Source organism: Phyllosticta citribraziliensis (assembly GCF_038025025.1).
Source record: "Phyllosticta citribraziliensis strain CPC 17464 chromosome Unknown J3D65scaffold_12, whole genome shotgun sequence".
Taxonomy (NCBI): Eukaryota; Fungi; Ascomycota; class Dothideomycetes; order Botryosphaeriales; family Phyllostictaceae; genus Phyllosticta; species Phyllosticta citribraziliensis.
Window position 1 is genome coordinate 121,076 of NW_027117349.1, and position 23,014 is coordinate 144,089.

General features: G+C 55.4%; 4 protein-coding genes and 1 non-coding gene across 5 annotated transcripts; 3 read left to right on the forward strand and 2 right to left on the reverse strand.

The window, feature by feature from the left end:
- Positions 1 to 1,480: 1,480 nt before the first annotated feature.
- J3D65DRAFT_637203 (uncharacterized protein) lies at positions 1,481 to 3,403 on the reverse strand (the record flags this gene model as incomplete). The annotated part of the gene is made up of 1 exon (XM_066801479.1): positions 1,481 to 3,403. A coding segment is annotated over exon 1 (1,621 nt), but the record flags the coding sequence as incomplete, so codon positions are not given.
- Positions 3,404 to 4,421: 1,018 nt separating this feature from the next.
- Positions 4,422 to 4,519, forward strand: J3D65DRAFT_t135. Its single transcript has one exon. It is a non-coding gene; the product is annotated as a tRNA-Glu (tRNA).
- A 1,408-nt stretch (positions 4,520 to 5,927) lies between these two features.
- J3D65DRAFT_637208 (5-aminolevulinate synthase-like protein) lies at positions 5,928 to 8,088 on the forward strand. The gene is made up of 2 exons (XM_066801480.1): positions 5,928 to 6,371; positions 6,433 to 8,088. Exons 1-2 carry the CDS (start codon positions 6,047 to 6,049, stop codon positions 7,962 to 7,964), a joined length of 1,857 nt encoding a protein of 618 aa, XP_066651133.1. The 5' UTR covers positions 5,928 to 6,046; the 3' UTR covers positions 7,965 to 8,088.
- Positions 8,089 to 8,250: 162 nt separating this feature from the next.
- J3D65DRAFT_637210 (transcription factor/nuclear export subunit protein 2-domain-containing protein) lies at positions 8,251 to 16,399 on the forward strand. The gene is made up of 4 exons (XM_066801481.1): positions 8,251 to 13,293; positions 13,369 to 13,505; positions 13,562 to 13,614; positions 13,678 to 16,399. The coding sequence occupies exons 1-4, from the start codon at positions 8,515 to 8,517 to the stop codon at positions 16,053 to 16,055; spliced, it is 7,347 nt and encodes a 2,448-aa protein (XP_066651134.1). The 5' UTR covers positions 8,251 to 8,514; the 3' UTR covers positions 16,056 to 16,399.
- A 1,757-nt stretch (positions 16,400 to 18,156) lies between these two features.
- On the reverse strand, positions 18,157 to 22,778 carry J3D65DRAFT_559875 (P-loop containing nucleoside triphosphate hydrolase protein; the record flags this gene model as incomplete). Its single annotated transcript, XM_066797432.1, has 2 exons — positions 18,157 to 20,008; positions 20,059 to 22,778. Coding segments are annotated over 2 exons (4,572 nt in total), but the record flags the coding sequence as incomplete, so codon positions are not given.
- Between the last annotated feature and the right edge of the window lie 236 nt (positions 22,779 to 23,014).

The following is a 23,014-nucleotide window of genomic DNA, read 5'->3' on the forward strand; positions in this document are numbered from 1 at the left end:
TTGACGTGCGCTTCGTCCGTCGGCAACCATTGCGCGCGTGCCAATTCGCCGGCAGCTTCACACCGTTACGCCTTTAGTTTTTAGAGATGATGATACCATGGAGCCGTTTACTTTTTTGCCTCTCAAGCGTCTCGATTCCTCTTTGTTGAGAAGTAGGAAGAACGCGAGCACGGGGGAGAGACGGAAGGACGAAGGGAAAACGGAACCGGTGAAGAGGACAAAAGAAGACACGATTCGATCCTGGTCAAGTTTCAACGGCATACAGGAACATACTTCAAACAACAACAATCCCTCAAAAAAGAATGAAAGATACCCAATTGCGACAATCCAAAGCGGTCGATCGAATCAAATGATCGGGAGACATGGATGCTGGAAGAAAGAGGAAATTCAATCAAAACAAAGTCAGTCCAGTTAGCGAGATTTTTCTTTGGGTTCCGAGCAGAAGCAGCAGCAGGTAGCAGTTTTTGAAAATGGCGATGCGAAGAGTTTTCCTCCTTTTTTCCATTTTCTTCCTCTCTCCGCGTCTGTCTTGGGAGCATTCGTACACGTGTCTGTCTGTCTGTTTGCTTGCTTGCTTGTTTGCTTGTTGGTTTTTCAATGCAAGAGAGAACATTTTCTTCATTGTTAACTGTCTCCTTTGGCACAGTTCCTCTGCGTCGGCCTCTTTCGTCCTGCCCCGGTCTGCCACTTTCCTGGCCGGGACTTTCTTATCTTTCCTTGCGATCGCGCTCTAATCACCTTTTATCGTCGTTGTCCGTCTTTTGTTTCTCTGGGGAGGTGGAGTTTGGAGGCGCCTTTTTCTTCTTGTTTCTTTCCTCCCCTTCCTCTTCCTCCCTTCCCTCCCAACCCGGCCTTCTTGGAGCCAACGGAGCGCGTCATCAATGATTGGCGCGGCGGCGACGTCCTTGGCCGAGCCATGTCGGGTCTGGTGGGTGCGGGTGGACGATCAAGTGCAATGCATAGAGCGGGGCCAGATTGGACGGATGGGCGGACGGACGCAGACGGCAGAGGGGGGGTCCGCTCCGGTTGTGGGCAGAGTACTGATTGAGCGATGGATGAGATCACGGCCGCGGAACGAACGAACGACCTGATAGAGCGGGAGGGTCTGGGGCTACGGAGGCAGGCCGAGGGAGTGAGGGAAGGAAGGAAGGCTTTGCGCCGCCGTTGCGATGCACTGGCGAACGGGTTTCCATTGGGTTGGTGGGATGGGACGGGATGGAATCGGATGGGATGCTTGTATTTGCACTTGCTAGGGCGCGCAATATGACTTGTCAAGACCACTTGCTTTGGCCGTCTTCTAATGTCTTGCTGACAGATACACAGGCACAGTGGGTGTCGAAAGAAAAGCGACAGACCTGGCAACGTGAGTACAGCTACGGAGCATTCATCTACAACTGCAGTCGCGCTAATGGAGCTTTCATTCACTGGTGCAGCCACACTTTGGGAGCTTTCATCTGCTGTCACAGTCGCGCTTGCTGGTGAGGAACATTCAATTACAATGGCAGGTTCGCTTAGGGAGCATTCGTTCACTGCTGCGTCTTAATCTAGAGTCTCGTTTCGTTGCGTCACTTCAGACGAAACACAACGCCTTCATCGCTCAGCCCAGCGTCCCACCATAGGCTCAAAACCTGGCGCACGTCCTCAAGGCTAGAATCGACACCGATGCGCTCGTCGTCGGGCACGGAGAAGTCGAGGCTGCTACGCAGTAACTGCTCACACAGTGGGCAGCCTGCCTGCTGCTGCCGCGCATGCCATTCGGCGAACAACGACGCCTGGAGCGGCACGGCTGTGGTCTGGCGCCCCAGGAGGTAGTCTCTCACAAAGTTGAAGTGATGGCGGGCGAACCAGCCGGCGCCAGGAGCGTCATCTGCGTCGTTGTCGTCGTCGTCGCTGCTGTACGTGTCCAGCAAGATGCGGCCGACGCAATCGTGGTCCCAACCTTCGCTTGTCACGCCTACTGAGTCGATGAGGCGGCGCATGTGCAGCGAGAGGAGCGGAGGCTTCTTTGATGATGACGAGGAGGAGGTATTGGCAGCAGTGGACGAGAAGGTGTCTCGCAGCTGCGCCATCAGCTTCTCCCACGTCTGATCAGACTGTGGAAACACACGTTCCCCATCGTCATCTTCCCACCACTCACCCGCGTACTCGGTGAACGCGTCGCCGCTACAATCCTGGTACGGGGAAAGCAGGACGTAGTCGAGGCTGAGGTCGCGCAGCGTGCCGGCCACGCGCCCCACAAAGGCGAGCAGTGAGTCCGTCGACGTGATGAGCCGCGAAAGGCGTACTTTGGAGAGGTTTGGCGAGAGGGCAAACCCTTGGAAAGGCTTGAGCGAGTCTCGTCGGTGGAAGTCGTTGGCGCTGCACGAGTCGATTCCGCAGTCCAGATGCAGCGACTCGAGCGCGTTTTCGCGGTGGCTGCACAGGCAAGCCAGACTGCGGTTGTCGCAGTGCTCGTCATATTTTTCGCCGGGCTGGACGTCGCGCAGGTCGAGATGCTTGAGCATGCTGAAAAAGGATGCCGGTGGTGGCAGAATCTTGATGCTGCTGCTTTTGCCGTGCGCATCTCCTTCTGTCCTTCGTCTCCGCTGCTCCTCTTGGTACCGCCAGATGTTGTTGAAGCTTCGTCCCGACGCGTGGGCCCAGCGGACTGATTGTATCGTGCGGAACCAGCGAGCAGGGAAGCAGTGCATCCGCTGGGTCAAAGCGAGCAGGATGATGTCCATGGAGGGATCCCCCCACCCCATCGATCCCTCCCTCAACACGGACGATACGCGTTCGAGGTTCCGCAGCTCTCTAATGGCGCGGAAGAGCGCTCGCAGGGTGGGCAATATGGGATTGCTGGCTTGGAAGCCGTCCGGGTCGTCGAATGTCGCTAGGTAAAGATTCAAAAGGATGCAGTTTCGTTTGTCCTTGCAATCCGGAGCGCTGGCGCGAGTGAAGCGGCCCACTCCTGTCACCGCCACTAGCTCTTTGATGCAGAGAGCAAGCGCCGGGTTGGCGGCAATGCCAGACAGAGCTCGAATGCTGTCGGGGTCGAGTACGTCCACCTTGACTTCTCTGAAGAGGTGCCGCGACGTTGTGAGCCCAAATGACTGACTCACCAATCGCATGGACTGCAGCGTTGGGACGTCTGTTTGTCCGAGAATCAAGTCTTTGAGCTCCTCTGGGAGCTGCGGAAAGAGTGAAGACATGTTGTTGTTGCTGCTACGGTCAACTGTTGTCGTCGGCAAGGAAGTGGCGTTGGCGGTAATGGAGAAGGCGCGAGGTAGAAGCGCGCTGCGTTAACTTAGATGCGACGCGTCGCCTCGTGACCGTTTGCGGCCAAGTTTTCCATCTATCTTAGCGATGGACCTGTCATGATTGATGCTGTACAATGAGCGGTGCGACGTTCTCATATGCTGTCTGGACTTTGTGGTTGTTCGCTTTTTATGCATGTGCGCGGCGCGTTTGCCGCTTTTGGTTCCACCACGGAGGTAGCACAGTGGGGTTCGAAAGAAATGAGACTCCCTAGGTTTACATGCAGCAGTGAATGCATGCTCCCTAAGCGCGACTGCAGTAGTAGATGATTGCTCTCTAAGTGTAGCTGTAGCAGTGAATGAATGCTCCCTAGATGTGCTCACATTGCTGGGAGGTCTGTCGCATTTCTTTCGGCACCCACGGTGGGATTACGCGCCGCGCATGACTGCCATGCTGGTTGGACGGCTGTCAATTCCTGTCTATCGAGTAACGGGCTCCTACGCTCCTACCCCTGCAGAAATAGTGCCCTGTTCCATTTGGCGACGATGGAGATGGATCATCATGACCATTGGACTCCACTGACGATTCGTGTGGCGCATGCCCAGAACATGAAGCTTCATCGTGCCTGCCTCTGTGGAAGATTGAAGTGGATTCCATTGGCTTAGGAAGGCGACAGGTCTCTCGCGAGTTGTGTGCAAGGAGAATGAGGGGACGGCCAGTGTCATGACTGGAGAAAAAAGGACACAACAAGTCTCCTGAAACACACGATGCGAAAGAAAAAAGAAGAAGTCAAGAACACCGACCCGTCTGTTCCCATCTGTTGATTGCTCTTATCTATCAAATGTTCATGTCAAATCCATCGTATTGTCACCTACTGGATGCGGGTTCGAGTGTTGATCGAAGCGAAGATAGAACATCAGAAAGCAAGGCCGGATTGAAACTTGCGTACCATGTGCACCCAATGGAGTCTTTCTTAACGTGAAGATGATTTCGGTGATTGAATGGTGGCCTAATGAATCGTCGAATCATTGACAACTTGAAGTGATTCCCTGGTCGTGAGGAGTGTTGTTGAAGCTCTGAAGGTTGCGTGTGCTTCGAGCATCGGTTGTGGTGAGTCGAATGAAGGTCGCAGGTCAAAAGTTTAGTATTTATAAATTGAAAAAGTCATAACTCATTCAATAACATCCGTTATGGTCTAGTGGCTAGGATTTGTCGCTCTCAGTAGAGGCTCTCAAGCTGTACAAGCGCCGACAAGGCCGGGGTTCAATTCCCCGTGACGGAATTACCTTTTGCTTTTGTCTTCCAATATCTTTTTGTGTGGCGAAAGCCATCGTCGAGCTTTTGCGGGGCAGTTTTGGGCCAACCTAGGCGCAAGAGACCGAGTTTTCGGTCGCATTTAGACGAAAAACACCAGAAACTGACGCCGGACTACGAAATATAAGTATCACAAGCTACTGCATGTGTTTTGGGTCAGTGAGTGGTCCAGGGGGCTGTGGGTTGGGTTTCAGGGGGCGGTTGTTCCCCTTACCCTGCTCCCCGCCGGTCGTCGCACAGCACCTGGAACGGCACTACGCGCTGCCGTTTTGTCCTCACAGTGGGCGTCGAAAAAATGAGATCTCCCGGCACAGCGAATGTGCTTAGGGAGCATCCATTTACTACCACAGCTGCGGTCAGGGAGCAGTCGTTCACTGCTGCATTTTGACCGAGGGAGTCTCCCGCGGCGAGGAATTCCTTTCCGCGCCCTAGAATGGTTCTGTGATGAAACAAGGGTTCAGCGCCACAGCTGACAGCATCATCACAGGGTCTGCATCATAGTACGCGCCGATATAGCATGGGCATATGGGGCGGGAAGCATGATGCGAAATGAAAAGATGGTAATTGGGCATAGAATGGGTACAGGTAAGCGGCAGGAGGCTGGACCGGATTGCTTTTCGAATCCGATCCCCGCCGCGTCAAGGGGCAGGTTCTGGTCGGCACCAGTTGGGTTGGTGGTTAGTTTGGGCTGTGCACGAACCGTGTGGAGGCAAGGCGCAGGAACACAGCGGATTCTGTTTACTTTCTTGGCTCTGTTGCTTTCTTGGCCATGTATAAGGCAGGAGCGATGTTGGAGATGGACGAAAGGGGCAAAAAAAGTCGGTCGGGCAAAGTTGCCACGGCTGCGGCTGCGGAGAACGAGGCTGAGGAGAACGAGGACTGCGGAGAACGAGGGCTGCGGAGAGAACCACAGGTAAGCTGGCAGTTGGCAGATGGCGTACACGCGTCGCTACCTCACGGTGAAGGCAATGAGGCTCGATCTCGTCCAGCCTCTTGTTCGGCGGAACGCCACGGGGAATTTCCGAACGAAGCCCAAGAGTCCGGCATGTTCGGCACCTTCGGTGGAGCCAAGCGTTGGCCGGATGTTGCTTTTGGGGCCGCAGGCGAAGAGGTTTGCGGCAACAGACGTTTTGGAGGCAGTGCTCTGTGGCTCTCTGACCAGGCTGATGTGATCATCTTGTCCCTGCCGAACATCTCAGACGATCAGAAAGTGGAAGAAGAGGCACGGGGAGTGTGCTGAGGGCGCGCCGCGGCCAATCAGGGCCGCGCCAACTCGGTTATGCTGACAAGGTCGGCTCCGCTCCGCTTCGCTTTCCAGCCCCAGCGAATGAGAAAAGCCATTAGGGCCCCCGGCTATGCCTCTTTGACCTCCACCACCTCTTCTTCCTCTTCTCCCCTCTCCAGTCTGCCACCATTGCGACTTCGCTCAACCCTCACAATTCTACTGCGTCCGCCCTCGTTCTCCCCCGACCTGATTGCCCCATCATCGCCCACCATGGAGGCGTTCATCCGCCAGTCGCGCAACATGTGCCCGTTCCTGCACAAGACGTCGCCCGCCACTCTGCGCTCCATGTCCACCACGACCGCCGCCCACAGTGCCTCGCCCGGCGGCGGCAGCATGTCCAACCTGCAAGTCATTGCTCGCCGCTGCCCCGTCATGGGCAAGGCGCTCGCTGTCCAAGGCGCCCGTGCCAACACTGCTCTTGCTGGCGTCTACGGAGGCACCAGAGCCTACCACTCCAAGGCCGGCCGGGCCCGTCTGCACACTTCGGCCGACAAAAAGGCTCAGGCCGTCGACGTCAACATCCGCCGCGACCAAGGTAGGAGAAATTTCACCGACGACATTTTCTGAAACCGTGGCTGACTGGCATGACCTGGTAGTCCCGTACCCGAAGACTGCGAAGCCGGCCGCTAATGCGAATGCTGTTCCCAAGCACTTGCACGGAAAGCCTCCTTCTCCGCGGGCAGCCAAGTTCGACTACGATGGCTGGTACAACAATGAACTCGACAAGAAGCACAAGGACAAGTCGTACCGCTACTTCAACAACATCAACCGCCTGGCCAAGGAGTTTCCCAGGGCGCACATGGGTACCGAAGGGGACAAAGTCACAGTCTGGTGCTCAAATGATTACCTCGGCATGGGACGCAACCCGCAGGTCATCAAGAGGATGCACGAAACCTTGGACACGTACGGCGCTGGTGCCGGAGGAACGAGGAACATTTCTGGCCACAACAAGCATGCGGTCGAGCTAGAGAAGACCGTCGCGAAGCTTCACGCCAAGGAGGCGGCTTTGGTGTTTTCGTCCTGCTATGTGGCCAATGACGCAACTCTGGCCACCCTAGGAAGCAAACTGCCTGATTGTGTGATTCTCTCGGACAGCCTCAACCACGCCTCGATGATCCAGGGAATCAGGCACTCAGGCGCAAAGAAAATGGTTTTCAAGCACAATGATCTCGCGGATCTAGAGGCAAAGCTTGCCTCCCTCCCCCCAGAGACGCCCAAGATCATTGCTTTTGAGAGCGTGTATAGCATGTGCGGATCCATTGGTCCGATTGAGGAGATTTGCGACTTGGCTGAAAAGTACGGCGCCATCACCTTTCTCGACGAAGTGCATGCCGTCGGCATGTACGGGCCGACGGGCGCCGGTGTCGCTGAACACCTGGATTACGAGGCCCATGCTCAAGGGAAACCTCAGGGGACCATCATGGACCGCATCGACATCATAACTGGAACTCTGGGCAAAGCTTACGGATGTGTTGGTGGATACATCGCCGGCAAGGCCAACCTCGTGGACGCCATCCGCTCTCTTGCTCCCGGATTCATCTTTACCACCTCCCTTCCCCCGTCGACCATGGCGGGTGCCCAGACCGCCATTGAATATCAGATGGTTTACCAGGGAGACCGCCGTCTGCAGCAACTCCACACGCGTGCAACCAAGCACGCTCTTGAGGACAAGAACATCCCAGTCATTCCCAACCCGAGCCACATCATTCCAGTCCTTGTAGGCAACGCAGAGACTGCGAAGAAGGCCAGTGACATTTTGCTTGAGGAGTGGGACATTTACGTTCAAGCAATCAACTATCCCACCGTGCCTGTAGGCCAGGAGCGTCTCCGGATTACGCCGACGCCTGGTCACGTCAAGGAGTACCGCGACCACCTTGTCACGGCAATCGATGCCGTGTGGACCCAGCTCGGCATCAAGCGAACCAGCGATTGGGCAGCCGAGGGTGGGTTCCTCGGTGTTGGCGAGCAAGGCAAATCTGCTGAGCAGCCGCTCTGGACCGACAAGCAGCTTGGTATTGAGCACGTAGCCAAGGAGCTCGAGGCTGGCCAAGGCGCCGCTGGTGTCTTGGAGTCTGTTCTCGAGAAGGAGAGGGCTCAGACTGCTGGTGCGGTGGCCGCTGCGGCTTAGAGTGTGTAATGTTTGTCTTGACCAGGCTCGGCCGCTCTCTACCATTGGGGCCTGGATGTGTTGGAATTGATTTGAATAGTGAACAAATATACTACGAGTTGAGCACCACATGCTCCTCGACTTGACATTTCCATAATTGAACTTTCTGTGACCCTACATACATTATGAAGAGTGCGGAGGGGTACCTAGGTGGTGACGTGAGCCCACAAGCAAGCGGTAGTCCGTGCATAGCTTGGCGGCGAAACGTCGCGCGCTGTCTTTCACTGCTGAGGTGCTGTCGCGGTCACGTCCTCGACCGAACAGCTCCATCACCCACCGCACTCCAATCTCTTAGCCCGCCTTTCTTCCTCACGCTCCCTCTTGACCTTCTCTTGACAATCGAGCTCGATTGCATCTCGTATCTGGCAATCGCATACTACGAACGAACTTCCCAGAAACCGACAAGGCCCTGCTTGCGATCTGCTTTGAAATACATCGTCTTCTTTGATGCGCACCACGATAGCAGCCCCGGTCAAGCCTTGAGGCTTTTTCGCTCACACACCAGGTTGCCATGGCGCCTCCTGCGAAGCGCAAGCGGCCCGAGAGGAACAATACGCAGGATGGCGACTTCAACGGCAGGCCTTCGCCTCACCGGCCGCACAACATGAACCTGGCCCAGCAAAATCAGTACAACAACAGCCCGGCTGGCGGTGGGCGCAGTGAGCGCGGTGCTATGAGGGGTGGCAGGAGGGAGAGCCGTGGAGGAGCTGGCACTGGTGGTGGACGCCGTGGTGAGCGAGACGCTGCGGTGGACAGCCCGTCCAACACTCCTACTGTCGGGTCTTCTGAATCTAATGCTCAATCTTCAGCCCCGGCGTCGCATGCAAGTCTGCAAAGGAGCGAGAATGCCCCCGCCAGTCCCACAGTCAGCAGACCACACCAACAGGCTCAAAGTGGTCCGCAGAGCCGTCCAGCGACCCCGGCTGAAAAGACCACCACGGATAGGCCTAGCGCGCCCACTGTGTCCTCTGCAGCCAAACCTCCCATCAAGTTCACCTATCAGTATCTCACAGACGACCACAAGAATGCATGGAAAACGTCGGGAAAAAAGGCAGTCCTGGATGCGGCGATCCAGGCTCAAGAAGGCGGAGATATCCTGGCGTTGAGTGTGATTTTTCAAGAGCTTGTAGAGGCAGGGATTGGTGGCCGGATAGATTCCATGGAAGCTGGCCAGGTTGTCAGAGATCTTCTTGCACATGCCGGCGACCAGGCGCATGATACTGCATCGTTTTTCTTGGACAGTTTGTCTGTCCTGGCAGAGGTCGACGCGGAATCGCCAGCACTCAAGTCAATCATTGCTACGGCGGAGATTCCTCCTACCATGGTTCGGGAGGAGCTGGATGTTCCCCTGCTTACGACTCTAGGAATTGTTCGCAACACGTTCTTCAAGATGGGCACACGGCATGCGACCAACCAGCTTTACCGCCAATCCAATTACAACCTGCTGCGCGAGGAGTCCGAAGGCTATTCGAAGCTCATGACAGAATACTTCACGACCACGAATAGCGAACCGCCTTCTGGCGAGACGGCGGCTGATACCTTTCAGCGCGTCAAGGCCTTGATAGGTGCATTCGACCTGGACGTTGGCCGTGTGCTGGACGTCACGCTGGACGTCTTTGCAAATCTGCTCGTGAAGCACTATCGATTCTTCATCAAGTTCCTCCGCGTCAGTTCTTGGTGGCCTGAAGAAAAGGGGCTCAAGGGCTTGGAATGGACGACGATGGGCCTGGAGTCTCTACCGCGATGGGCTTTGCCAGATTGCTCTGGCTGGACGCTTTCTGAACAGGACAAGGAAGAGTTAGCTCAGGCCAGAGAAGAGAGGGACCAGGCATTTTGGAGCCGATTGAAAGAGGTAGGATTTGAGGCCTTCTTTGAGCTCGGAGCTCGTCGCATTACTTCGGGCGAGGTCATTCTGGAAGACTCTGAGGCCGAAAAGAATGCCAACGGCGAAGCAAAGCAGCGAAAGCCAGAGGACATAACCGAAGCAGAGTTCAACAGGGAGTGGATCGCTCACACCAAGACTCTTCCCCCAGCTGGCAATCGAGTAGCTGCACAGCTGCTCGGATTCAAGCTGCGCTTTTACGCCTCGTCAGCTCGCGACCCTCACGACGTTCTACCCGACAACCTCATTTTTCTTGCTGCGCTTCTCATCAAAGTCGGCTTCATATCGTTACGAGATCTCTACCCGCATCTCTATCCTCTGGACAAGGACATGCCACAAGTCAGGGCCACCCTGCTCAAGGAGAAGGAAGAACGCGAAAAGAAAGCCCGTGGTGGTGGCACACTCAATGCTTTGGCTATGGCGGGTGCGTTGGCGGATGACACCGCACCACTTCCATTGGGAGCCTCACGGTTACGAGAGATGGAGACCAGCCGTTCGACTTCTGCAAAGCCGGAGGAGAAGGCTGGCACGCCGAAGCCTGAAGAGGAAGAAAAAGAGAAACTCCCGGAGCCTGCAGACCAAAAGATTGCCCTTCTCAAGTCACTGCTCTGCATTGGAGCCATTCCAGAGTCCCTGTACATTCTTGGAAAATTCCCCTGGTTGCCAGACGTCCACCCTGAACTCCCAGAGTACCTCCACCGCATCCTGAACCACAGCATCAGCAAGGTATACGACTCTCTTCGCCCCCTTTCCGACCGCGAAGGCATCAGGCCATCGAAAAGGCCTATTTCATCTGAGCCTGGGGCTGCCAAAGGCGACCTTCGTTTTGCCGAATCGCAGCCTCGCAAAGTCCTCCGATGGGCCCAACTCGATAGAAATGGCTCCAACGACAACGAGATCGACTACCGCTTTTACTGGGACGACTGGGCAGACAATGTACCAGTCTGTCAAAATGTTGACGACATGTTCGCGCTCTGTGGCTCACTTCTTAACCTCACCGGAGTCAAGATTGGACAAGATCCTGCCCTTTTGACCAAACTGGCTCGCATTGGCAAGTGGAGCTTGTCTGACGACAAGTCAGAAGAGAACTTCAAGCGTTGGGCTGATCTCTCCAAGAGACTTCTGGTCCCGGCGCTTAGCTTGACCAAGTCGAACCCGGGTGTCGTCAATGAGATATGGGACCTGCTAAAGCTCTATCCTACTGCCACAAGATACAACATCTATGCCGAGTGGTACACTGGCCAGACATCGAGAACGGAGGACATTAAGAGCGCTTTTGCGCAATCACAAGCAGAGACCAAAGATGTTCTCAAGCGCATCAGCAAGACCAATACGAAACAGCAAGCTCGCGCTCTTGCAAAAGTCGCCTACTCTTCGCCGGGAATTGTTTTCAGGGTTGCTCTGAACCAAATTGAGTCATATGACAATCTGGTCGAGGTCATTGTGGAGTGTGCCCGCTACTTCACATACCTCGGGTATGATGTTTTGACGTGGTCTCTGATGAACTCCTTGGGCGGCAAGGGACGTGACCGAGTCCAGGCCGATGGCATGCTCACCAGTCGTTGGCTGCAAGCTCTATCTCTCTTTGCCGGCCGCGTTTTCAAGCGCTACTCCATCATGAATCCGACACCGATCCTCCAGTACGTGACTTCCCAGCTCCGCGCCGGCAACTCTACAGACCTCGAAGTTTTGGAGCAGATACTTTCACAGATGGCTGGAATCCCTGCCGACGCCGTCTTCAACGAAAACCAAACCCTGGCCATGGCCGGAGGAGAGGTGTTGCAGGCTCAGACTCTCGAGCAAATTCACGACCAAAGACATCAACACAAGAATTTTGCCAAGAGGCTTCTCAAGGCCCTTGTCGAGCCCGGCTTGGCTGGTCAACTTCTCGTTGCCATTGCGCAAGAGCGCCAGCTGTATCCCCATCGCGAATCCGTCTCTGATGCCCCGCTCAAGGTCCTCGGTACGAATTTGGACAAGTTCCACCAGGTCTTCACTCAATATCTCGATGTGCTCCGAACAAACATGACTCCAAAAGAGTTCGACGCTGCGATCCCGGACATTGTTTCTCTAATGGCCGAGTTTGGCATCGAACCGCAGACAGCTTTTGCAGTCGGCAGGCCGAGTCTGTCACAAGCAATATCCGAGGCTGATGCTGCCATCGCAGCAGAGAAAGCCAAGGAGGAGCAAGAGAGGAGAGAAAGCGTGGGCACAGAGAAGGCCGCTACTAACGGTGACGTTGAGATGGGCGAAGCGTCCGACGACAAGGAGGCGGGAGAGACGAACGACGACATGCAGGAGGAGCCGAAAGAGGAAATCGTCAAGAAGGAGCCGATCGGTACCCCTACAGCCGCACCTACAGCGACAATCCCCGAAGAGCCTTGGCATCCAGTCCTCAAGGAACTGATGGACCACATGAAGCTTACTCTACCAGAGGATTTCGACCAGAAAATGAGTCTCGCGTTCTACACAAGCTTTTGGCAGCTGTCACTCAACGACATGCACGTCCCGACACAGAGCTACGAGCTGGAAATCAAGAGGCAACAGGAGAAAATCTCGTCCATCATCGCTGACCGCAGTGACGTGTCTGTTGCTGGAATCAAGAAGAGAGATGACAAGAAGAAGGCCATTATGGACCTCCAAGATCGTCTCCGATCTGAGATGAAGAACCAGATTTCGACCTACCAAACTTGCCGAGGACGACTGTCCAAGGAGAAGAACCACTGGTTTGCCACCCATCCCCTGGCCTTTGGGGCACAACTCCACGACAACATCATTCAAGAATGCTTCCTGCCTCGTCTGGTGCTGTCCCCATTTGACGCCCAATACACGTTTAAGATGCTGTTCTTCTTGCATTCCACTGGCACTCCAGGTTTCAAAACAATGTACCTGATTGACAGGCTGATGCGAGAGAAGCTGCTAAGCAACTTGATATTCATGTCCACAGCTTGGGAGGTGGAGAATCTTGGTCGATTCCTCAACGAACTGCTCAAGGAGTTGCGCCGCTGGCATGCCAGCCAGGAGGTTTATGAGAAGCACGCATTTGGTGCCAAAAGAGATCTGCCTGGATTCGCCAGGAAGTTGACTCAAGACAAGACGCCAGAGGTCTTTCTCACCTACGAAGAATATCGCCGTCTCATGTACAAGTGGCACATGAACTTGAACAATGCCCTCAAGGCTTGTTTCACGGGTGGCGAGTACATGCACATCCGAAACGCCATCATCATTCTCAAAGCTGTCCATCAGAATTTCCCCGTCATCAACTTCCAGGGCAAGACTCAACTGGAATGTGTCATTACGCTCTCTAAAACGGAGACGAGAGAGGACCTCAAGCTTGCGGCAACATCACTAATAGGCGATCTCAAGAAGAGGGAGTCTTCGTGGCTTTTACCGCAAGCCTTTAGGCTGGTGGGTCCATTGTACTGTCCGAAAATGGACACGTATATCGACATGAAGCAACAATTATCTGACCGACTCAAACAGAATGACCACACCCCGGGCCAAAAACCGACGAGCCGCCAGGGAACCGAGGGCCCCGCTACGCCAAAGACCGAGCACAGCCAAGTCAGTAGTACCAAGCTGGATGGTTCTGCTCCCGAATTCAAGCCCGGCGAAGCAACGTGAGTGATCTCGACCGTAATTTCTGACAGCGGCAAATGATTGACGGTTACGACAGAAATGGCACGATTCCAAACGGAACGGCAAATGGCAAGGCCGATGCAGACGACGGTATGAACAAACAAAACAATCAGCAAATTCCCGGACCAGCAAAAGTAACGACATCAATTACAGGCGACCAGGAAGGCAGGAAACCCGACGACACGAAGAGCAATCAATCGGACAAAGACAAATCCAGCGAATCGAGACCTCCGACGCCTGCAAATGGGCAGTTGCCGCACAGGAGTGATTCGAAACCGCCGACGCCTGTGCATTCTGCCTCTGGTAGTTCAATGCCGCGCCCTGATATAAACAGAACTGCTTCTCAGCCCACTCTGAGGCAACCTCACGCGCTTCCGAACCGGCCAGACACTCAGATTTCCCGGGGGCGCGTCGTGTCAGATCGTCCAACAGATCCGCACCCAAGACGTGGGGATGGTCGTGGTCCACCGCCGAGTGACTATGGACGTCTTGAACGCCCTGGGGACGTCACGCGCGACTTTCCTGACCGTAGCAGAGATCAATCGACCGGCCATCGTCGTGCCAGCAGAAGTCCTGCGCCCGCGCACATAGACCGTGATCGCCGTGGCGAGCCACAGTGGCAATCAGGCCGAGAAGCATGGGAACACCCCGAGGACAGAAGCAGAGCCCCCCCAAGAGATGCAAGACAGAGCGTGAGGGCTCCACCGCAATGGACCGAACCGCCTTCTCGCCGCCCGCCTTTCGACACGAGCGAGAACCAGCGCGGACGCCCTCCGTTTGACCAACAAGGCCAGCCAGGCGATGGATGGAACAGACATCCAGGCACCATGCCTCCCCCATCAAGTTCTGGTCCTTACCCCCACCCAGACCGTGCTGGCAGGCTAGGTGAACGTGCTCACGCGGGCGCTCAACTGCCCGACAGGCCGTCTTCGACGGTCGACCGTTCTGGAATCAATCCTGAGCGGGCAGCATTGATTGAACGTGACTTGAGCATGACAGATGGTCGACGTGGTAGAGGTTCCAGACCTCACAGCCCGACTAGGCGAAGTGTTGAAGAGCGTCCGGCATACCAGCCTCGAGACGACTACCGTGACGATCGACCGCATCCGAACCAGGAGCGCATGCCACCAACCTACCCGCCTCCTCGCGAAAGACGGGAGGACCCTAATAGTATCCCACCTACTGGACCACGTGGCGACCGTGGCGGAAGAAACGAATTCTCGGGGCCTCCTCCCTCTCGAGGTGGTCGCGAACTCTTCGAGCCCACACCCACGAGGCCACCGTCGGATCCCAATCACGGCCGCTTGAACCAGGACTTTCCAAGGCCGTCAGACCCGAGCTACGGTCGCTTGAACCCTCCCGAGGTCCCCTCTGGTCCGCGCGGTCGAGGCGCTGCTAGCCGCGGCGTCCGCTCTAGCGCTCCTGATTCTCGCCCATCGCCGTCGGTTCCTCAATCACCGCACAACGAACGCGGTCCACCCTCAGGGCCAACAGCTGACAGAAGAGGTGACCAACGCAGCGACCAACGCGGCGACCAACGTGGCGACTTTTCCAACGACCACGGGTCTTCACCGGCAGACATGGTCGGCGTCCATCCCAGTCGTTTAGGCCAGATTCCTGGAGCACGCAATGATACGACAGCTCCCTCTGCTTCATCGTCTTTCCCACCGCCAGCAGGTCCTCGTGGACGCACTTCAGTCACATCACCCACGACAGGCAGGCCCGCACCAACCGGTCCCGCGTCCAATGACAAGGACAAGCGTTTCGCACACTTGGCAAATGTGCTTTCGCAGGGTAGTGCGTCGGGCGGATACAGTCGCGGTGACTCCGACAGAGGCGCCTCCATCCGTGGCAGAGCCAATAGACCTGGCTCTACCAATTCGCCAACACACTCGCAGCCCTCGACACCTATGCCTTCAAACTATGACAATCAGGTTGGAGGCAGTCGGGGCATGGACCCGCGCGGCTCTGAACGTGGGGACCTGGTAAGCAGCAACATGCCCGACGACCATCGAATGGACCAACACCGCAGCAGCAGCCGGCGCGAGCATCGCCGCAGCGCAGTGGAAAACACGAGCGCACCGGGAAACGAGCAATCGGGCATGCACCGGCGCAGCATGCGACACCGCTCGACCTCTCCACCAGGTTCCTCATCCATGGGTGGCATGCGTGAAAGCCGCGATTCCGGACGCAGCTCGCGCACCGAGGATCGCCGCAGCGGCGGCCACGGGCACTCGCATGGCCACAGCAGCAGCCACCACCACGGCGGCAGCAGCCATGGCCCGCCCAATGGCGAGGTCTCGGGGCCCACCGGCGGTTCCAGCGGCCAGATCAGAGGCAGTGGCCGCGAGCGCAGGGGCGAGGGCCGCGAGTCCAGGGGCAGCGGCGAGCGTGGAGGTGAACGCGACGATGGAAGAGGCGGAGCTCGATCTGAGCGCTCTGAGCGCAAACGCCAGAGGGGCGACGGCGTGACCGGTGAAGGCGAAAGCAAGAGGCCTAGACGAAACACCAGGGGCGATGGCGAGAGGTGAAAGACCTAGGTGATGGTGGCCGCGTGAGGTTGATGGGCTGGGGGTCTCTTTTTTTTTCTCTTATCCTCCTCTACCTCTCCTTGCTCTCTCTCGAAGGAGAGAGTACAATCGCAAGTGGTGGTTGTGGCGATTTTTGTGCATAGGTGCTGATGAGCTTGGAGAGCTGCATGCAGCAGCAAGCACTCGTCAAGCAGTCGACGGGCTATAGAGTCAGATGATGAAAAGGGACGTCGTTGAGTCGTCAGGTGCTGCGGAGTGAGGAGCGACTGCTGCTGGAGATTGGCATGGAACGGAGGTGTAGAGCGCAGTCAGTAGATACTCAAATCAATCGAATCAACTCTGCCAAACTGTTGTTGAATGACGCGTCTTTGCCATTATCCAGCCATTATCCAGCCAGTCAACCTGCTAACCAGCCAGCCTCCTGCGCAAGATACATATCCTTTTCACACGTATGGAGCTCGTCCGTCCGTTCCCATAATTGAATGGCCCTCATCATACGTCCACAGTGGGTGTCGAAAAATGAGACTCCCACAATCTGTCTGCGGCAACAAATGACTTCTTCCCGAGTACATATGCATTAGTATGAATGCTGCCAAAGCGTAGGCGCAGGGGTGAACGAATGCTCCTCAAGGGCAATCATAGGAGTGAATGAACACTCCCTAGATGCAACAATCACGACACAACCAGACGAGTTTGTTTTCAGCTTCAATAATCTAATCCATGTCTCTGAGAGACTAAGCTATATTTTCCGCCGGGACTGCAACGCACAAAAAAGACCAAAGCAAGTCCGCAATAATCCCGGCAGCAAAAGCCTCGCCCAGCACGCCATGTCATGCCACCAATAAATCCTTGACCCCGAGCCCGTTCATTCAGTCGGAATTGAACCATGAACGAACGGAGCCCGCCCACCCAAAGTACCACCCCAAGTCAAGGAAGGAGCAAAAGAAAACGCCAAGGAAAGCAAACGCAGAAGGGGGTATCTAGAAAGTACACAGTGCTGCCGCCCATGATCACGCCGCGCCATGCTGCTGTAATGAGGAGAGGGAAAAAGGGCACGAAGGAAAATCGTAAGCTCGTAGAGCTGTCCTGCCAGCTCGTTGCTGCCGTTGAGAATGCCCATGAAAAGGAAATAGACGCCGCTGCAATGTCGAATCCTGATGCATGCGGAGGAGACGAAGGTCGGCTGACGTTTACGCCGGTGAAAATGAGGCTGAAGAGCAGAAGTGGGAGCCGCCCCTGTGGCGGTGTTAGGAGCGTTCGGGCGAGAAGTCATCGCTCAATTTGTGCAGCAGATCCGTTGTCGTTTGCGAGGTTGTTAGGTGCAGCCTCACTCAACCTCGGGCTCCGTGTCGGAAGCATTCATCCTGCTGTCGTCTACGGACAGATTCCTCATCGAGGATCCGCAAACTCGACGCATGACCCGCTGAGGGAGCGCCGCTGATGCAGAATCATCTTCAACGCCCTCAGTAGGGCTCGCGGAGTGCCTGACGCTTTGCATGGCCTGGGACCGCACATGGAATTGAGGAGGCGAGGACATGAAACGGTCCGTAGGCGTCTGCTGAGAGGACGGTCGAGGGTATTGCGGCTCATCTGAGCGGACGCGCCTTGGAGGTTCTGGGCGCCCGGAGTGACCTTCCCGCAAAGGAACCAGGCTCATTTGGTAGAAACCGCTCGCCGGGACTTCTGTAGAAGGAATGGCTGACTTGAATGCCGTGTTGGGGCCCTGGCTGTTCACTCCGTTGGCCGGAAGTGACCCGTAAGAAGGCGGAGGCGAGAGTGCCATCTGTTCGTTTTGGAAATCCCACCGAGCTCGCTGCTCAGCGTGCCATCCAGCCCGCCGTTGAGCTTGATGCGCCACCTGATTGTAATTACTGGTTTGGTGGGCGACCGACAACATGCCCTGGTTCGGATTCATGGGACCTGGGTGCCGTTGAAAGAGGTTGGCTTGGCCGATGACCGCCTGTGCAGGAGGATTCAAAGTGAAACCTTGGGAAGGCATGCCAGTTTGCCCGGGTGGCTGTGGTGCAGTCGGAGGCGGCTGTTGGGCCATGTTGGCCCTCGACTGCTCCATCAGCGCATCCTGCTTCTCTTTAAGGATTCTCTGCTGCTCTTGGATTTCGAGCATTCTCCCAAAGGTCGCAGGGTTATCCTTACGAACACCTCCGTCCTTCCTCATCATTAGTTCCACCTCTTCCATCTCAGTAACATCGAGATCAGCATCCTTGTCTTCTGCCATGAGAGTTTCCGTGGTGGTGATGGCGCGGATTCCGAGGTCTTTTCCTGCATCCATATCGTCGAGAAGCTTGTCTAGAACACTTGGATCTTTGCCGCGATTCTCAGAAAGGTCCTCTTGAGGCACGAACTCGGGAGGAAAGAGGTAATCCTTCATCTTCTCAGCCCGTCTCTCGGGGTTCTTGGCGTCGACCACTCGAGATGCAAGTTGCGCCTTGAACAGAGCCTTGTTCCAGACCTTGGGCTCGAAGGTGCCGCCAACGACGAACCGATACACAAAGACTTCTTTCTGCTGGCCGATTCGGTACGCCCTTCCGATGGCCTGCTCCTCATGCTGAGGGTTGAAGCCGTAGTCAAAGAGCACCACCCGATTCGCCGCTGGAAGATTGAAGCCGATGCCGCCAGCTCGAGTGGACATCAAGAAAGCGTCGAATTTTCCCATGTTGAACTGATTCAACAGCTTTGGACGCTCCGACATCTTCGTACTGCCATCGAGGCGCACGCAGCTAATGGTTGAAGTATGGGTGAGGAACATCTCCAGGTAGTCAAGAGTCGGAATGCTCTGGGAAAAGACAAGGACCTTGTCACCGGCATCCCTGGCATTCTGGATAATCCGAACCAGAAGTTCCGTCTTGTACGACCAGAGGGGAGACCCGACGTGTGGGGTGTTGTTAAAAAGCTTCTCTATGTCGGCGATAAGGGCGGGAGACAAGGTTTTGGCTGGCGTCTCGGTGTCATCTTCGACTTCTGGCTCATCTTCGAAAACGGGTTTGCCCTTCTTCTTCCGTGCGTCCGCTCCCCCTGCGGCCCTTTCCTTTTCTTTGATCCTTTTACGAAAGGCAAGAGGATGATTGCAGAGCACGGTCAGGATGTGCATCCAATGCCATAATCTGGCATTGCTAACTTCTGCAACGTCCGTGTCCCACATGTGGGAAACACAGGTCTTGTACGCATCCTCTTGCACCTTGGATAGGGGGACCATGATGAGGAACTCAATCTTGGACTTGAGTTCGTCTTTCAAGACTGTGATGTCGGCTCGATTGACCTTGGGCTCAATCTCGCGCTTGAGGACCGTCAGACATTTCAAAGCTCGGCGGTGATCGCTTCGTGTGCTCTCCTTGTAGAAACCCTCCTGGATGGGCTCCACGAAGTAGGCCTTGAACTCGTTGGGGGTGCCGAGATATCCAGGAGCAACCCAGTCAATCATTGACCAGTATTCTTCAAGATTGTTGGCCAGTGGAGAGCCAGTCAATGCGATCCGGCTCGGAGACGTGAACTTTTCAAAGAATTTCCGAGCAATGGATGTCGCCGATTTGATGCGATGTGCCTCGTCTGCGATGATCAAGCTGGGCGATTCAAGCAACAGATGAGCGCATTTGGTCTCTTGATCTGTCGACGTTGTCGCACTTTTGGCAGCAGGCTTGACGAGAGAGACAAACATCTCGTAGCCGATGACCAAAATTCCACCAGTCCCATTCCAAAGTTGAATCAAGCGGCCACGGTCACCTCGGGGTGTGTCGGATTCAATGCTGCGAATGTCACCAATCATGTATGACCAGTCGGGCGGTATCCAAAGCTTCAACTCGTTGAGCCAGTTCGTTATCAGCGAAGCTGGGCAGATGATGAGATACCGGGGGTTTTGGAGATGCTCCGGAATCTGAGACGAGACGCGATCATCGGAAGATAGAGCTGCCTGAGTGATGGCTACAAGAAAAGTGATTCTGACCAAAGTTAGAAACGAGGATCATGCGAAGCAAACGGACAGACTTACGCTTGCATAGTCTTGCCCAATCCCATTGTGTGAGCAAGTAAACAACCCTGTCCTGCTTCAATGAGTTCGCGCCACATGAAGCGGATACCACTGGTCTGATGAGGCTTGATCCTCGTGGCGATGTGAGGAGGGATACAAATGTCACCCTGGTCGTCCCGCTTGCCGATGTTGATTGGAATACCGGAGGTCGAGGATGGCTGGAGGGAGGTCATGCGCTGCTCGTAAAGCCACTCGTTCTGGGCTTGAACCTTTTGTCGCTCCCGAGCATCCTGCCGCAATACCGCGCCATGCGAATCCTTTTGCACCGCTCTCTTGCGGCTATTGGCGATCCCAGCGCAGTCATCGGGAGTTGCAGCGAGCACACTGCGGAGGAACTTCCAGCAAGCGTGAGTATTCTTCCGCGCTTCGTCTGAGTAATCTCCTAGCTGGTCCAGAAATTGTGCTGCTTGGAGCACAGGGTTCATCCAAAACGAAGCACGACCCGTGACCCAGCAAGTGTAGAGCTTCACATACTGCTGAGCAGCTAACCAATCCTTTTCGGAAGCTCCCTTGTCGCGTTGCTTTTGGGCAATTTTCTTGATCGAACCCCAAACCAGCCGTTGCCACTCAGCTGGGGTCATGGTGGTGTCGCCCTTCATGATCTTGAGCTGGTGTTCACTCAGATATAGTCGAATCATTTGGACGAGCAGCCTTTTCCGGTCGCCGCGCTCCTCCAACTTTTGGGTATCCCAACCCGAGACCTGGTCCTGCGTCAGCTCCGCAAGATCTTCCTCAGTAAGGGTCGTGAAATGGCTTGATAAGCCGTTGGTCTTGACACGCTGAGAGAACGGCGTTTCGGCATCAACTGGAGAAGGACTAGCAACGGGCGAGGTGCGAGTCAAGTCAACCACAGTCGAGGGCTCGCTGCGGGGGGGAGATTGTCCACCAGGCACGCTCTTGGCTGCCCACGTGCGGCGCTCCGAAGACACCCTGCCTTGGTTGACTGGGATAGTTTCCTGAATGTCCGACATTTCATCTCCTTCTTGAGTCGGGTCAACATCCATGGCATCATCTGCTTCACCCATCGAGGCATCGTCATCGCCAACATTGAGCACCGAGTCTCCTGATGGCAATCGAAGAGGCGAAGCGGGCTGCTGGTTGGGCAACGAACACCACCCCGCCATTTCTTCGTCATCGGAAATGAAATCATCGAGACCATCAGAGTCTGCCTCGAGTTCAGACTCAGAGTTGACAAGGTCTCCAGCCTCATCACCGACAGGCGGAATTCGTGGCTTCTTGCGGGCTGCAGGCGTTCTTTTTGCGACGGTTTTGCCAACCGGTGGCGGAGGCTCAGCAGCCCTTTCCCAGACCGAAGCACGCCAGGACTGCTCTTCGATTTCGATGACACTCTCTTCGAGGACGGCGCATTGCTTGCGGATGTCTCCCTCAGAACTCCACGGATCAGCCAGAAGCGCCTCCTTTAACTTCTCGAGGCGACGCGAGACATGGGCAATGACACGTCGAGCCTCCATGACGAGCAGGATTCTGTCTGAGCGACGCTTTGGTTTCCGCCAGACAGCTCGAGCAGTCCGCTCACGCAGAGGCAGCTTCTTAGCTTTCCAAAGCCCGACAAACTCCTGCACTCTGTCCTCGATAATGGACAGCACCTTTTCTTTGGTCAAGTGCTTTGAAAGCCCAAGAGCTTCATCCTCTTGACGATCGGCCTCCATTTCTTCCAGAAGAGAGGGAGAGTATCCATCCTCCTCATCAGAATCTCCATAGACCGGCAAAACACCATCTTCGTCATCCTTGACGTCGGAAAAGCCGTTGGGCGCATTTGGAAGCCGGCGATTCTTTGATGCGACGTGCAAGTGGGATGCATCTTCCCGAGAGGCCTGAACCTGATTTCCGGTGATCCGAAACAGAGTTGCTGAGCGTGGCTGGTTCTCAGGTTCAAACTGCTCCTTGTAAGGGTAAACGGCAACGGCTTGGCGGCTGTCTCCTACCGACTCGCGCTTGGACTTGTTGATGAAGTAGATGAATTGGCGGTTCACGTATTGCGCAGCGACCGGGTGTGGATTGCTCATCTGACTGATACTGAAGTTCTTGTCGTCACCGAGAAGTCCGCCAAAGTCCGTAGCTCCGTAGAAAAGCTGGTCGACCGTGAGTTTCTTGTTGAAATCGAATGTGGTCAAGTCTTGAGGTTCCTTGTTCGCGTCGTTGAGAACCAATCTGCGCCTCTTCTTGCCACGGGCATCGACAATCTGAGTCTCGCGGGGCCGATCATGGATACGCTCTAATTTGTCATGACGAGCCAATGCAGCGGCCGTGAGTGGTGTCGGGTCTTCTTCTTGCATGAGCGAATCGAAGCGATTGCTCTCACAATTTTGCTTTGCGACATTGTGTTCGGCGAGGCTCTCACCATGAGCCAATGACTTCTGACTACTCATGTAGTCTGCGTACTTGGAAGACTGGTTCCGAAGCCAGCCAATCGCGCACCGCACAGCTGCACGCCTCGCGACCGCCTTGAGGCCAAAGTCGGACTTGAGAATTCGATCGTCGACGTATGAAAGTAGAGTGAAGCCATTGGTCTCGTTCTCGCGCAAGGCGACTTCGAGGGATCCCGGCTCCGGAAGGCTTGAGTTGGGGAAGGCACCTTGCCACCAGTTGGTCTTGGTGCACAGAGCCTCAACAACCTGGTCTATGCTCCAGTCCCAAGGGTCACCACTGGGCAAATCCATGGTAGAGGGATGAGACTCCATGATGGATCTTGGGCATGGAGGATTGAGAGATGACTGTGAAGATATTCTGGAAGGCGTTTTGGTCCTTTGGTGTTTTAGTTTCGGTGCTCCGGAGTGGGTGATTGGAGGAGCCGGATTTTGGAGGACGAGAGAAGAGAAGTTCAAGAGCAAAACCTATTGCAAAGAGTAAGAAGAGTACTTGTAGGAGTTGAGGTCAAGTGGTATGATTTCCAAGG

Excerpts from the sequence above, each read along its gene's own strand:
- J3D65DRAFT_637208 (XM_066801480.1), top strand. The coding sequence starts at position 6,047 with ATGGAGGCGTTCATCCGCCAGTCGCGCAACATGTGCCCGTTCCTGCAC. Across the intron at positions 6,372-6,432 it reads CAACATCCGCCGCGACCAAG|TCCCGTACCCGAAGACTGCG; the intron begins GTAGGAGAAATT and ends ATGACCTGGTAG.
- J3D65DRAFT_637210 (XM_066801481.1), top strand. The coding sequence starts at position 8,515 with ATGGCGCCTCCTGCGAAGCGCAAGCGGCCCGAGAGGAACAATACGCAG. Across the intron at positions 13,506-13,561 it reads TTCAAGCCCGGCGAAGCAAC|AAATGGCACGATTCCAAACG; the intron begins GTGAGTGATCTC and ends CGGTTACGACAG. Across the intron at positions 13,615-13,677 it reads CAAGGCCGATGCAGACGACG|GCGACCAGGAAGGCAGGAAA; the intron begins GTATGAACAAAC and ends CATCAATTACAG.